The 16,489-nt window shown below is 37.5% G+C and overlaps 1 protein-coding gene across 1 annotated transcript in view; it reads left to right on the forward strand.

Annotated features, from left to right (window-relative positions):
* Positions 1–16,489, forward strand: part of COL4A2 (collagen type IV alpha 2 chain) — a 180,346-nt gene that overhangs the window by 72,304 nt on the left and 91,553 nt on the right. Inside the window, exons 5-6 of the mRNA XM_087716708.1 lie at positions 14,493–14,627; positions 14,719–14,763. Of these exons, the coding sequence (XP_087572834.1) occupies positions 14,493–14,627; positions 14,719–14,763 (180 nt within the window). The remainder of the gene's footprint in view (positions 1–14,492; positions 14,628–14,718; positions 14,764–16,489) is intronic.

Raw genomic sequence — 16,489 nt, forward strand, 5'->3', positions numbered from 1 at the left:
TTTTTTTATTTTTTCTTTATTTTTTCATTATTCATAGTAAGTTGCCAGTAGAGAATTGTTAGATTCACCTGTATAAATTTTTTATGTTGAAATGTAACTAAAATACAATAACTTTCTTATGGTTTTAATAATAATAAGCATCAGCAGCTTCAACAAAAATAAGAACAGCAGTGGTACTGTTTCAAAGAAATTTTACTGGGGGCAGAATGGAGCATGTGAACCATGACAGAAGCAATCTGGAATAATTCTGTTTAGTAGTTTGAATGAATAGCTTTTTTGTCACAACAGTGAAGGAAGAATAGATGGGAATCATGTAGGAGAATTGATATAATTGATTCTGTATGCCATGCTTATAATAAACATATATGGGAAGGAATGTTTATCACCATAATCTTGTAAACATGCATATAATTATATCTACAATAAATGTAGAATACTTTTTCAACAAACTCCTCCGATGTTACTTTCTGCCTCCATATGTTTTGTTACATATGGACATTTTTAAAGCTTTTTTTAGCTAATAAGTTTTTTAAAAATAAAATTCCTATAATGCTTTATATATTAATCCTAAACAAATAATGCAAAAACAAACTTTGCTGAAAGAAATGTAGTCTTGCACTTTTAAGATTTCAGTATTTCAAAATAATATTTTTATTATTTATCCTGTTCCATTCACAGAAATGCATGGGTATTAGAACATCATCTTCTCTTTGTAATTCTGTTTTTTCCCATAAGTTCTTTCATACTCCCCCCCTCACCCACAAAAAGACATTTTGAAGGCAAAAAGCCTAGAATAGTAACCCAGTGTCTTTTGAATGACAAAATGAGAAACTTTCCATGTGGAATCCTCCTTGTATCCAATTCCTTCCTCAGGAAGTTAACACTTGAACTTTTTTCTTTTTTAAAAAATGAGGAGGTTCTGTGCATATTGCTATATACATGAATATGCTAGATAATATTGTTTTTAAAATATATCCATGACTAATCTGTGAACTATGAGATGTCATAGGTATGTTCCCCCCCTTTTTTTAAAAAAAGAAACCACACTTAGACTTACTTTCATCCAAACTCTTACTTATTTCCAGAACTGGGTGATTCCCCCAAAACATTGGAGCAAACAAGGTTAAGTCCCTTGGTCTTATTTAGGACATTCCAGATTTTTAATCCAGATGGCTTCATTTTGGAATTCAGGGATTTTGAGATCATTCCAGTCTCCTGTTGTTGTTATTTTTTTCATTTAGGCAGTGCATAGCCAGAGGGGCCTCTTGGGTGCCAGGTGCTGAAAATGTTTCCTCTAGCCACACCAAAACCCAGAAATTTAACTGCAGCTGTAATTGTGATTAAACTTTTCTATAACTTTAAGCCTTACACCATAGCTGCTGCAGTTCTGTATGTTCCACTATATACAGTAGACAGTAGTTATAGTTTCAGTTCCTTTATGCATGAATTGGTCAAGAATACTGGCAATGATATTAAATCATGGTAAATTATTTTCCCCTTTCTCGAGGGTTCTGCTAGGAAATTTGACATAAAGACAGATATTAACACAAGGTGAAAAAAATCATAACTGGCCAGGTATTTTTTTACTACTATGTCTCCTCATTTATATCTCGTTGGTCAAAAAATACAAAAACACTCTTTCTCCTTTAATAAGGGACAATTTGAGTTCCCAAATTCATTACTTTCTTTCTTAACATCTCTGAAGAAAACTTTTCATACTTCTTTGAATTCTTTTTTTAATTTCTAAAGATTCTGACAAGGATTCTGGAGTACCTTTGCAAAATGTGATTTGGATAGATTCAGTAGTTGATAATACTCAACAAATGCTCACAAATTGCTTTTATGATGAAGTGTCTCAAATCGAGTAACAAGATCCTATACCAGATAGTGTGTTAGTCAAATTTTTCATAAACTTGCCTCAACTACAAAACTGATGGGTTACTCATGATTTTCAAGTAACAAGAATTGGTGGTGGGAGCAATATCATAATAAGGCAGAATCAAGAATATGATACATTGAGCCAATATTAATACAATGAAATTTAACTGAAATAAATGTCAAATCTTGCAGGTAGGTAACAAAATTCAGAAATGATGATTGAGATCTGGCTTGGGAGCAATAAATGCTGAAATAATTTAAGTATCTTAATGGATACTTACAATAAAATGAGCTGGCAGTATAATATAATTCATAGCAAGGATAATCCAATCTTGGACTGCATTAACACCACAACATATAGGTTTCAAAGTTATTCTTCCAACCTAATTTAAGCTCACTGAACTGCATTTGAAATACTTGTATAATTCAGGGTATTTCAACTTAAATAGGATACTGATAGGACAGATGAATATGGATATGCTTAGGATAACTTTTCTGGATAAGAGAAAATTTTAAATACTATCTTCAAATATCTGAAAGGCAGTCACACAAAATACTTGTCATTTAATACTCTAGAATGCAGCATCTCACTCTACATTTACCAGGGGCCAGAGTGATATCTGTGAAGGATGCCATCACAGCATCCTGCTTTTATCATTGAACAGGAACTTAGAATAGAGAATCCACAAGGTCTTTTCCAGCTTTATGTATCTGTTTCTTTGGCATAACTTCTACAAATATATAGTGACCCAACTGCTTTTGTATAATGTTTCATTAAAATTCTTCCTGATTTGAGTAATCCCTATGGTACAATGAGAATCTTGAAACTTTGGAATCAGTTCCATATTTATAATGCATCTAATTTGAGCGTGGGTAGAAACTAAAGTAAAAACTATCCAGACGGGAGGGGAAATGTAGCCATCTGGATTTTTCATATTTTTCTTGGGAACTATATCAATTTATGTGCAAATGCATATTGTTAAACATTGCAAATAATTGTCAGTGTAAAACAATTTGCTTTTTTTCATTCATAAAAATAATATTTTACAAAACGTCTATAAACTTTGGACCAAATTATTGTTTTTCCAAGTTACAGCATATGTTAAACTGGTCCTCTGCAGTCCTTCAAGGTACTTAATTGTCTCAACAAAATTCAATATTTTATTTTTCATTGCTTTGTCCTACTGTCAAATCTGACAGTGAAATGAAGGAATGGTCAGAACATTTCAGAAAAAAATAGTTTATCATATTACTGTTTAAGTGGCATAAAAATTCATCCAGGAAAAATCATTCAGGAGTCTTCCCACATCCTGCATTTCTTTTTACCAGTTTCACAATTTTAGAATTTTAAAATAAAAGCAGTGCTTTATTGATCTGGGTTTTAAAAAAAATAAAGAAAATAAAGTGCTGCAGACGATACTTTGTTGCATAAGGTACATGTGAAGGCACATGTACAGGAGCCGCCTCTATTTATTATGTTGTGTATCTTATTATGAAACTATTGATACACAAGAATGTGTCAACAAATGCATTCCTTCATTTGGGAACATATTTTTATTGGGGATGGGGGGTGGGGGTGGGGGGTGTTGTCATAAGCAGCAACACAGCCTGGACATTTCTTTCCTCCAACAACACTTTACTACTCTCCATCCGCTAGCATCTGCTGCCTCAGACAATGCCTTATGTTCTTGCTGGTGGGAAAATAAGTATCATAAAGATATACTTTGGGAAATCTGTTTATTTTCCCATAGACCATGCAGAAAGGAATAAAGAGAGACAGGGATGAATGCCTGCTACACTTCAGGCCAATTTATTTATTTAGCATGTGTGCATTCTAGTTGTTCCTGGTCAAACATTCTAAATCCTACTAAATCCAGGGATTTACAGGCTAGTCAGCTGAATGATATAGCACTGTAAAAGACTTGTAATGTTAGTCTTCCAGACATCTAGAATAATTACTTGATTTTTAAACTGGGTGTGTGCGCACATACACACACAGATTTTCTTCATGTGTGTCATTATCCTTGTCATCCATTTGAAAAAATAGGCTGATAATAATATTCTGCAGTGGAAACTAAGAGGAAGAGGATATCATTTTAAGTATTCACAAAGCACGAATTTTATAATTGTGAGATTGCTGAGGAAGGTTTCCCCTTTGGCTCATTCATAAATCCATGCTAAAATTAATTATATGTTACTCCCAAGCTTACTTTCAAAAATTCTCGCACTGTGCAGATTGCTGGAAGAGATTATGTCCAGCCTCCAATACATATATTTTTTAATGTGAAAAGCTACAAAATGCAAGATTTAAGTTATTTCAGCTACAGATAAAAAGTTAAATCTCCAAGCACTGCTGTGCAACAAAACTATTCACATGTCAGTACTATAAAATTCAAAACAGCAACAACTATTCCAACTATTTAAGTATTTGATTTCAACATATCTTTTGTTATTCAGTTATCCTGTATTTCTGCCTTCTATAAAATAGCAGCTCTTAGAAGGGTGGCTGCTCTGGAGGTCTATAAAAGGAGATGCCTGCTTTTCTGCTCTCACTATATGTCCATTATTAATATGATTTGGGAGTATTTCTTATCAATTATTGTTCAAATAAAAGAGTCTTAAGATAATGAGATCTATTAAAACTATCATGATAATATACGAGTTTGAGGTTAATACTGATTTTTATCATCAATCTAACCAAGATAACCAAGTAACCAAGAATATTATAGTAGTCATTGATTTGGATAAAAATTATGCCCTTAAAAGACTTTGAATAGAAACAACAACAAAAAGATTTAGTAACTGGTGCCTTTGACGCCTCTTGATACAAAACATCTGTGTTGAACTTCCTGGATATTTTTCAGTCAGACTCCCACACAGACTGAAAAATATGGATTGACCACTCATACTGATTCTTCTTACTACAGTACTCATTGTTGTAATACAAACAGGGGCCAGCAATTATCATTTCTTTTATACCTTAATTAAGCGGGTGATTCTTTCTCTTCCTCAAATAAACCTGGAGCAGTTTGCCAAAAAAAAAAGATCTATTCTAAGCACTGTCTTTTGCTGCCAAGGGAATCCAAACAAAATTTTAAAATGTAACCAGGAAAGAATGATAATTAACTGAAAAATACAGAATCAGGCTACAAGTAATTTGAATGTCTGCAATAACTATTATAGTTTACATTTTACTTTTATGTTTTATGTTCATTGCTTTTGTATGGCAACAGTTATGCCAGAGGCAAATAAGGGAAAATTGGTGCTAAGATTTACTCACACTGGAGACTGGCTCTGTAATTCTGGGGCCCAGCATTGTGCCAATGGATTCTTTTAAGTCCTTTCTCCCACCTGCTTCCATTGTATTTTCAATGGCTACATAGAATGGCAGCTGTTTGTAACTGGACAAGTGATTCCCATGAAATCCATGACAGGTTCTCCAAGGACCATTAGTCAAGCAGGTAGACATCCTTGCTTTGATCATACAGCCATATAAGGCAATCTCATTATTAAGTCATGCAAACTTTTAAGCAGAACAGCTAATAGGCATAGCCATATTAAAGGGAGCACAAAATATAAATCTTCTCCAAAGCTGTAGTATCTTATGGCTTTAAAAGGACATTTTCGACCTAATAATTTGAATCTTGACATTCACTGAGATATTGTTAGTTCTGTATTTTGGCCAAATTTGATCTGACAAAAATGACAAAAGTTGAATAAAATAGTACTAAAATGTAAACTGTAAAAATGTTCCCTAGAGTTGGGAGCAACTAGCACATATGTGCGCGGGGAACCTTTACCTTTTGGTGAGCAATACTATGATCTTGACAGTCCCACTGCCCAGTTCTACAGCCAAATCCTAAATTGATCAGTATGTCACTGGAGTATGTTATAGACTCCTTTAAAGTTCAAATAGTCTACAAAACACCTAAAACACCTAAAAAACTGTTTTGAATTTTTGAAGAAAAAAAGAGTTGTTATGCTACTTCTGCCCAAAAGGAAGAATCTGGCATTCAAAAGCTTTATTGGACAAGATTTCTAAGTAAGCATTTTCATGAGAATTGTATGCTAATTTTGCTCTTTATTTGTAATTAGAAAAGAAACCATCTAAGAGCTGAATCACTATATTGGAATTCATTTCCTGGGACTAAATGTCATATGTCTGGGCAGCATAATTTAAATGAACAGTAAATTACAGTATAATTAGACTAAACTTTGTGGGATCTTTTTTTTCCTGTGTTAGTGTTTTAGAAAAATTAAATCGAAAGCCCTTTTCTTGTAAGAGTGCATTATTTTTACACAGAGAGGAGAATTATTGCTGCAATCTCAAAAGTTTCCAACACATCTGTTTTACAGCAGCAAGAGTCCAATGCCCTATTTCTTCCCAAATATCATAATTTATTTGTGTGTGGGTTTTTTTGTTTATCTTGGGATCTTTTTGAGATCATGTCCTCACAATGTCCTGTAAATAATAGCCTAATCAAATTTAGAGTTGCAAATATTTAAAGGCAGCTCTAACCTGGTGCCCTCCAGATGTTTGGACCAAGAATTCCATGTTTCCTGTCACATTGAATAATAAAATTGTATTTTGGCAATTAAATACCAGCCATATTGGCAAAGGGTAGCAAGATGTTGTCAATTCATCAGTCCTATCTTGATTATTTGAGGTAGTGTAAAATTTAAATTTAAAATTTAAATTTAAATCATTATGTTTAGATTGGATTTGACATTTTTATACACGTATCCGAGTCCTTCCCAAGGACCTGGAATAGGCAAATGTTGTTGTTTCATTTGTTAAAGATATTGCACAAGATGTAAGCTGTTCTAAATAAATCTGACTTTTGCAATTGATTGATGGTGATTTTATCAATGCCAATAGTGTACAAATGATGATTCAGTTGTTTTAGGATTGCACCCAAGGCACCTATTGGTACTATTTTTGCTTTCTTTTGCCAGAGTAGTTTTACTTCTGTCTGCAAGTTTTTGTATTTTGCTAATTTTTTTCTAATTTTCTCTTTCTCTTCTATTCTGTATTGCCACAATCACTATCCAGACATTCTTATTCTTATTGACAATCATTAGAGTTATGTTTTAAATAATTGTCTATTTAAATTCTAAAGTCCCATAGCACTTTAGTTTCTTTATTCACGATTTCTTTTTCTAATTTGTGGTCATACCAGTTCTTCTTTACAAGCAAATGTTATTTCTTGTAGATGTTGTAATGCACCATTGTTGCTACTTTGCCATGCCATTGTTTGTAGTCAGTTTGCGTAATCTTCTTGCAGTAGCTAAGTAGGTGGTCCACTGTATGTTTAGCTTCTTTGCAGAGATGGCATTGTGTCTTTACTATTAGGCTGATCAAATTTAGCAAAAGAAGAATCTAATTTTGGTTACAGAGTGTTATTAAACAGCAATGAAAATGTGAGTTGCAATTCTACCAGCATTAATATAAATATTTTGATTTAAAGAAAAAAACCCTAGGTCTCTCCCCATTGAATTGAAATTTCCAGCTTTGTTGTATCCAGTGGTATTCCTTATCCACGATGTTTATAGCCCTAAGGTAACAAACTTGAGAGACCGCCTATTGCCAATTACCTCCAACAGACCTATTAGATCCCACAGACTAGGCCTCCTCCGAATCTCATCTGCCGGCCAATGCCAATTGTCTACCACCCGGAGGAGGGCCTTCTCTGTGGCTGCTCCGGCCCTCTGGAACGAGCTCCCCATGGAGATTCGGACCCTCACCACCCTTCAGGCTTTCTGCAAAGCCCTTAAAACCTGGCTGTTCCGACAGGCCTGGGGCTGATGAGTTCCCGTCCCCGCTCAAATTGTGTGGCTGTTGGTTGTTTTTAAATTCTTTTTGTAGTTGCTTGTCTGTTTTTTTCCCCTTGTCTGTATTCCCTCCCCTTAATTTGTTAGCCGCCCTGAGTCCCTCCGGAAATAGGGCGGCATATAAGTGCAATCAAATCAAATCAAATCAAATCAAACACCAAACTAAATTGTGGGCCTTGATGCACTCTTGTTTTGGATGCCTCTTTAGCTCTGGTTGCCCTGATGTAAAACCTCTTTTAGGAGGAGAAATAAAGGTTTGAGTCAGGCAGCATCCAAAACATCATTTCCGTCACCACCACTGCCACAGCCATCATCATCATCATCATCATCATCATCATCATCATCATCATCATCTATGCTTACCTGATTTGTCCTGGAAGCAGTATTAACCATAGTGTCTCTTGGATTATATCTTTATAACTTCTGGAATGTTCAGTTAGGGGGCATGCCAGGTATACATCATACATCATACAGAAGAATAATTGATCCTTAATTTATTTTATTTAGTTATTTGACACATTTATATGCTGCCCAATCCCGAAGGACATATATTGCTATTTTTTTTAATCTAAAGTTCCTGTAGTTTGCTTTTATATACCATTTAGAAGCTGGTGTTAAGGACATTTAAACATTTACCTGACACAAGCCAGTACTGGCCTGTACTTAGGCTGGTCTGAATTCTTGTCAGCTTAAGAAAATGGGGATGATACAACATTCTGTGGCAAATCTATGTTTGATACATCTAAGTGCTGTGAAATAATATATTTATTCCCTGGTTGCCAGTTTGTTACCATCCTATCCAAGGTGTCCTGTCAAAATCAAGCCAAATGGCAAACTAAGGAATAAGACAAGCATCTCTGAAAACTGTTTAACAATCCAGAAACAGCTTGAGCTGCAAAAGAATTTGTCCCACACCCACCTCCCAGCCTATGGGCTTCAGGGTCATCTGTCTTCTACTCAGTATCCCACGGTCAAGCAAGCATGTCTTGCAAGATAAGGATGCCATTAGAACACTACCACCCCTGACCTTGGAATATGAACAAAAAGATGTGAATGGAATGGATAATATTTCAGTTGATCTCTTGGGTAAGATTGATTTTTTGATTCCACAGGGAGACAAAGAAATGCCTGGGAACGACAAAAAAAAGGCTAGTCTACATATTATGGATGCATCAAGGAAATTAGGCAATGAATAGTGTAAGATTGATTCTGCCTGGTTACCATATGATAAGCAGCTGCTCTAGTAAAGGCAGATGTCTAAATAGGAACCCAGCTGGAGCCTAGCATATTGATACTGATTAACGAAAAGCTCTGAACAGGAAGAGGAAGTCATTGCAACATCGGAGGAAAAGAGACCATGAGTAGCAAAATTTTCTATTCCACCTTCCCTACATTGTACTGTAAGCCCATTGTTGAGCTCAGACCTATTCTAGTTGCTTGGAAGAGTTCTTCTTCCTCCCCTATGCTACTGCAGAAGCACTTGTAGAATTTTAGCGAGCACTTTCTAGCCAAAGATGAAGGCTCAAACTGTCAAGTTGTGCCCCGGTTCATCATGTCATCTCAATTCTATGAAATATACTGTACCTGCAACATCCAAATGATTGCAGTGGAATGTCAATGAGGCCCAACATGTGTGACAGTCTCCAGCCAGCCATCACTTTGAGGCAGTACTTCATCACTGTCATTTCTTCATCTCTTTCCGAACTGTAAAAAAGAGAGTTATATAGAATCCAAAATGGGGACTTATAGCATTGTAAATCTTCTCTGGCATGATTGGATCCAGAGATCAGTCATTTTGTCCAGCTGCTGACATCTATTATGCTGCTATGAGGAAAAGCAAGCCTTCATTACAATAGACACCATCAGCATCCTGTCATAAATGTAAGACGTAGTTTTACCTGGCAAAACTCATGACTGCTGAATAATAGGTCTTTACCCTGAAGCCTGAGCTGAAAGGTACCTTGTTCAGAAAAAAGATCTGCATGTAGCCATCCCAAATATTTATTTATACAGATATACATACATGTCATTTCTATAACCACCCATCTCACACACATGGCTGTGAGTGGCTTACAGGATTAAAATACATAAACCCACTAAACATCATCTCCCCCAGTGCCCAGGATAAACAATGACCCCAATAATAACAGAAACCATCTATTCCAGTGAGCAAATACCTGGGGAAACCGCAATGTCCCCAATGCTTTGCAAAGGGTTAACAGACTTGGGGTCATCCAAATGTAATTTTAGAGAGGTAAGGCACAATACAGCATACTAAAAAGCAGAGACATCACCCTGCCAACAAAAGTGCTTATAGTCAAGGCTATGGTTTTCCCAGTTGCAATGTATGGCTGTGAAAGTTGGGCCATAAGAAAGAATTGAGGCCTTTGAACTATGGTGCTAGAGAAGACTCCTGCGAGTCCCTTGGACTGCAAGGTGATCAAACTGGTCTGCTGAGATCAACCCTAACTGCTCTTTAGAAGGCCAGATCCTGAAGATGAAACTCAAATACTTTGACCACCTAATGAGAAGGAAGGACTCACTGGAGAAGAGCCTAATACTGGGAAAGGTGGAGGGCAAAAGAAGTGGACGATAGAGAATGAGGTGGCTGGATGGAGTCACCGAAGCAGTAGGTGTGAGCTTAAATGGACTCCAGAGGATGGTAGAGGACAAGAAGGCCTGGAGGAACATTGCCCATGGGGTCGCGATGGGTTGGACACGATTTCGCAACTAACAACAACAAAGGCGCAATATAAATACATTTACAACCAGCGTTATGAATTTTTGAAGCCAGCCCTCCAGTTATGTCACTAAGTGACAAGACTCTAGTGGAAATGTTTTTCAGGCACACTAAAAGTATGATAGCTATTTAAAAGGGTGTACATCTGATAAATGTTTTAGGTACTGTTGATTGATGTTTTATTTAGGTTATGCTATCTTTGTATGAAAAACACATCTGTGAGATCAAAATGTTCATCGGGGTACACACCAGGTTAGATAGTAATCATGCTTCAATGTGCCTGGAATTCTGATACAGATGTGTACTCCTGTGTTCCTTGAAATAAATAAGGATTATCAACCATGATTCTAGTTTCTGTTCATAATTTTCTAGTCAGACTGATTGGGAAACTTTGATGAAGTAGAGCTGTGAATGGGGGTGGAGAGTAAAGTTACAAGCATGAAGAAAAGATTCAGTATTTTCTTGCTTTACGAAACTAAAATGTTATTGCATAATTTCAGTCTTTCAGGCAGACATTCATATCATATTGATTCCTAACAGGAGGCAAAAGGGAATGCTTCAGATCCCATGAACTATGATGTGGGATTTCAGAGGACTTCATAGTTCCCTTGCAGAACTTTTCTTCTGACTCATAATAGCAATACACATTACAAGTAGCAAAAATTATTATTGGAACATATTTGTAAATTAGTGAAGCAGTGCTCATGGTTCTGACAACTCTCTTCAGCTCAGGGTATATTCCGCATATGTTTTGTTGTTTTTTATGTTACCAAACTGCTTTGTAATTTAAGGAAGTTACTTTTAATTACCACAATGTACAGAATAGTTTTCTCAGGTAGTCTTCAATTTACAACAGCAATTGGGACTCAAATTTCCATTTCTAAACGATGCAATCCTAAAACGCGGCCACATTGCTTAGCTACAGCAGACCCTGCAGTTTTTGTTGCCATTGCTAGCTAAATTACTAGATGAGGCAACTTCCTGCCAGCTCTCCACAGCCAAGACAGTAAGGAAGCCAGCAGGAAGTTAGGAGGTAAGTGCCTGCTGCTGAGTGGAGTAGGGGATGAGAGTGTGAGGGAGGTACAGCAGTCTTTGGGAGCTTATACAAGGATGCAAGGGAGGTGGGCCAGAGAGGCAGAGTGTGTTGAAGTGTATGGGAGTGCATAAGAATGTAAGGGAGTTGTGATGAAGGTCAGGGAGGGTACATGAGGAAGTGAGGATGTGAGGGGGTCAAGACAAGGATCAGGGAGGATGCACAAGGGTGCATGAACAGCTGGCATAGGGCAAGCACATAGAGGCTGAGGCACAGTGTTTAGGTGGGGGAGATTTACCCCAGCAACTTGCAACCTTTCCTGCCTGTTGACTTTCTGAGAAAGGTGTCAGGAAATGTTACAGATGTAGAACATGTAACTGCAGGGCGCTGCAACTGATTGTAAGTACAAATCAGTTGCCAAGTGCCTGGATAATGATTGCATGACTCTGGGGTTTTGGGATGACTAGAACTACAAGGACTAGTTGCAACCACCATTCAATTCTGTTGTAACTATGAATGGTCATTGAACAGAATGGTCATAAGTCGAGGATTAGCTGTAGAAGTCTCTTTAAAAACATCTTGGACTATTAACATTTTAAGCAATGTGATCTCCTAACTTGTCCTGCAGGCAGAATGAACCAAGAATATGCAGAAGATATATAGGAAGTGGTTGCATTTCTTTTTTTTGTAGAATGTGAATATTCTGTTATTAGCCATTATAAATGCAATCTTCTTGTCCAGAGCATAGGAAACAAATAGAAAAGGCATTATCAATACATGAACATATTTAAAATTTGTGAGTAATTGTGTTATTCTCACAAAATGCAATCCATATTCCTCATGTGGCTGATAGGGCCAATAACAAAAATACTGTTTTAGATTGTAGGAACCATCCTAATCTGTTATTAGTAATAATTTGTAATTCTCATGAAATTTCACAGGGACCTTTTATCTAATCATCCACCTTATATTGTCTTCCTTTAACTGTGCCAATCATAACAACTATTTTCCAAAGGCTATTAGTAAATTGATATGCTATTTGTTTGTTTTTTTGTATCCTGAGGTTTATTACTTTTACAAATAATTGAAAGTGGGGACCATATCCAAATACCTTCCTCCTTCTATTTTATCCACAGCAACAGCCCTGCGTGGTGGGTTGGGCTGAGAGAGAGTGATTGGCCCAAGGTCAGCAAGCTGATTATCAGTTACTACTCTTTCTGGTTTTCCAGTGTGGGGTTTTTTCTTTCTTTGAGTTGATCAGCAGGGCACAATTCCCAAAAAGCAATTACCCATCTTTTATTTTCTAAAAATTGTGGCCATAAATTCATAAATTCCCATTTATGAAAAAAGGAAAAAGGAAAAACAAAGGAATCCCGGATAGTTTAGTAATTATCACAGAAGATGCCAGTAAACAGACTGTTGTCTATTGGCACTTCCTTTGGTGGATTTTGCACAAGTAAATGTAATACCTCACCTTCCTAGTTGCTCTGCTAGCCTTCTAACCTTTATGGAAGTTGAGCTATTGAAGGTCACTATTTCCTAAAAGTGCAACTCTATACATAATGTTAAGAGTGTATAGGCAACTAGTGCCATCTAAAGGTCTATTTGGAAAATTAAAAATAGATAAAAAGTGGATAACTGTTTGCTATACAATTGATGTTTTGACATGAAGCCCAATGTGTTTTGGCTAAAATCCTTATTCAGGATTTCCTGGCCGAAAAGGGATTGGGGCTTGGCTTTCAATAAATTAAATACACTAGTGATGGCAAACACAAGTACTAGATTTCCACATTGTGCCAAGTAACCAGGGACACTTGAATAAGTGATTGCATCCAGGTTCACATCCCATAAGCCATGGTTTAGAGAGTACAGTGGTGGGTTTCCACGTGTTGCTATGCCAAATAAAGCAGGATGTACTGTAATATGCCTAATTGCAGTGTGTGAAACCAACAACATTCCTTCTACAATCATCATGTTTGCAAAATCAGTTCTTCTGATAATCTTCTTTGAACTGGGAGAGACTTTCATTGCACAGCAGTGATGAAGCAAAAGCAGCTATGAAATCAGGAAATGTGCTCTGCGCAATTTAATACCTTGTACAATAGAAATTGCAACTGTGAATAAAAACTAAGCCTCTGTTTCACTGATACATTCACTGCTTATTAAGATTTTCCAATTTAGAGAAACCAAGATATTAAACTTTATTTCAGTGTTGCTGCCTGAGTTAAAAATAGGGTTATCATATCCGATCTTTAAAAATCCAGATAATCACTAGAAGGCAGTAAAGATTTAGTATTTTCATCTCTTTGTTACCATTTCATATTATCTGTATTTGTCTAGTTATGTAGCCATACTGAATGTATCTGGAGAGGCAGAGAGAGGTTGTGTGGGTTTTCTTCAGGCTTCCCCTTACTGTAGAGAGCTTTCCGTCTGCAAAATTGCAGGGGCAACAGTAAGAATTGTTTCAGAAGCATTACATCAATAGGACAAAGGATGCCCTGGTTTCCTGTTTGCTTCCAGGTACATTTCAAGTTGCATGTTATGTCCCATTTGGAACATTCTTCTTTCATTAATATCGCAAAATGTTTAGCAAACGTCTTACAACAGACTGGAGGGATGGAAGGACTGAAATCAGCCTAAACATAACTGATGGAAGATGTTCTGCTGATGCTGTGGCATTTCTGTCACTTCATCTCTCAGAGTGCCTCGGTGAAAAATGGAATTCCTTGGCATCTGTTGACAGGAGAAGCCACCTGTGGCCAGCTTGTCCAGTATCCTCATCATCTCTATATTTTCATGATCAACAGGAAATGGAAATGTGGAAGAACTGCTACCAAATGAAATGCTGTGCAGATTTCTGACTGGGCATTAGCATTAAACTCACACTAAACTTTGGTTTAAGTTTTGTGATCCTGTGTTTTTTATAAACTGCAAAGGCAGAAGTATTCAGTGCAGATACACGTCTATTTTCAGCAGTACCTGAAAACTTTTGTGGATTGTTGTTTACAGGGCCAGCCAGGACTGCTTGGACAGCAAGGATTCTCTGGGCCATCGGGAGTGATGGGCATACCAGGACTTTCAGGGCACAAAGGGGACAAAGGTGACCGAGGTAGACCTGGCATTACTGGACCCAAAGGAGAAGCGGTAATTTTCTAACTTCTTAAGTCAACTTCACTATAAAGAACAAATGCAAAAAGTAGGTGACTACTACATCATGTTTCCCTTTTCATTATAGGGACAAAGAGGAGTCACAGGGTTTCCCGGTGCAGATGGAATTCCTGTAAGTAATTGTTTGTTCCTTGTATTGAAATTTGAAACTGTTATGATAGTCTTTCCTGTAAATAATTCAAGTTATTAATAACCAAATAATACATATGTTATAACAAACAGCTTATTTTTTTCTCCAGCCAAACTCAGATGTATAAAATACAAGATCAGCATTAAAAACAAACCATAATCATGTTTTTAAAAGTTATTTAAACGCTGACTGAAATAAATGTTTTTAGCTGTTTACACATAGGCGATGCTGATGAATTTTCATGCTGCACTGTCCCATGATCTTATTGGGTTGGATCTTAGATTTCAGACATAGTCAGAATAGAGAGCAGAGATTAGAATTAATGTTTTGCATGCTGAAGAGAAATTTGTTTTTTAAGTATTTCTTTAGTAGATTTATAGAGCACTCATCTCACTTTTATGTAACTCTAGACAACAAAATAAAACAAATAACACAAAATACGATCCCCGAACAAGTGCAACTGATGCACGGCCTTGAGCTACAGTATGTGAGGCCCTCCTAGCCATTGTTTCTACTTGCTCTTTGAGCAGGAGCCATGAATCCAGGAGGACCCCGAGATTATGTACTGGATCTATCTATGGCAGTGCCATCTCACCCAGAACTAAAGATGGAAGGTCCCCAGAACCAGGAGGTTCAAAATTCCAGATCCACCTGGTCTTGCTTGAAGTGAGCTGAAGCCTGTTGCGCCCCATCCAGGCCTCCAAAGTGTCCAGGCACTGAGACAGAACTTCCAAGCATCAATCAGACAGCCTGGGGTGTAGATATAAAGCTGGGTGTCACGGATGATATTTCACACCAAACTCAACCAACAGCTGCATGTAGATGTTAAATAGGAGGGGAGAGAGCTCCAAGCCCTGAGGTATTTCACAAAGGGGGGGGAGCACAGGCTGGATCTCTTTGCCCTGGAACCAACCTTGCAGGAGAGAGGAGAACCAGCACTACACACACGCACGCACACAGCCCAATTTCTGAAGCTGGTTCAAAAGCATACTGTGATTGATGGTATCAAAAGCTGCTGAAAAGATAAGAAAAACAAGAGAGTCGCACCACCCCAACTCCTCTCCCACCAGAGGTCATCCAAGAGTGCTATCAGTTCTATACCCAGATCTGAACCCGGACGGAAAGGAGTCCAGATTATTTACTTCTTCCAGAATCCTTTGAAGTTGTAATGCAATAACCTTCTTTACAACCTTCCCTAGAAAATTGTCCATAATGTTGGGGCATAGCAATATTCCAGTGGTGGGTTCCAGATCCTGTTCCAACCAGTATGGTTGGAACAGACCCGGCGTCATCCACATGGATGTGCACAGCGCATGTGAGCATGCCACATGCGTCTTGCCATCCAGCGACGCCTCTGTGAGCCTCCTTGACACTCCAGCTGCTTGGAGGAGTGTTGTGCAGGCACTGTATGTGCTGTGTGCAGAAGCGCTGAAGACTTTAAAGACTGGTAAGGAGCGCAGGCAGGCAGGTGGGCCCTCCTGAGCACCGTACCAGAGTGGTACCCAGTGCTCCGGGCAGGCTCCAGTACACCCGTACCGGAGCATACCGCCTGCAACCCACCATTGCAATATTCCCTTGAAAAGCATTTAAACAGAAAACAATCTAGTGTAAATTTTAAATATCTATTACTTCACCCTTTGCCAAATTCTGGACATGAGAGCCATGAGAAATGAAGAGAGAAGCATTCTTGGGTTAGTAGAGTTACTAA

Source organism: Thamnophis sirtalis, unplaced genomic scaffold (assembly GCF_051295495.1).
Source record: "Thamnophis sirtalis isolate CommonGarterSnake01/CBP01778 unplaced genomic scaffold, rThaSir2_p1.2 scaffold_5, whole genome shotgun sequence".
In the NCBI taxonomy this organism is placed as follows: Eukaryota; Metazoa; Chordata; class Lepidosauria; order Squamata; family Natricidae; genus Thamnophis; species Thamnophis sirtalis.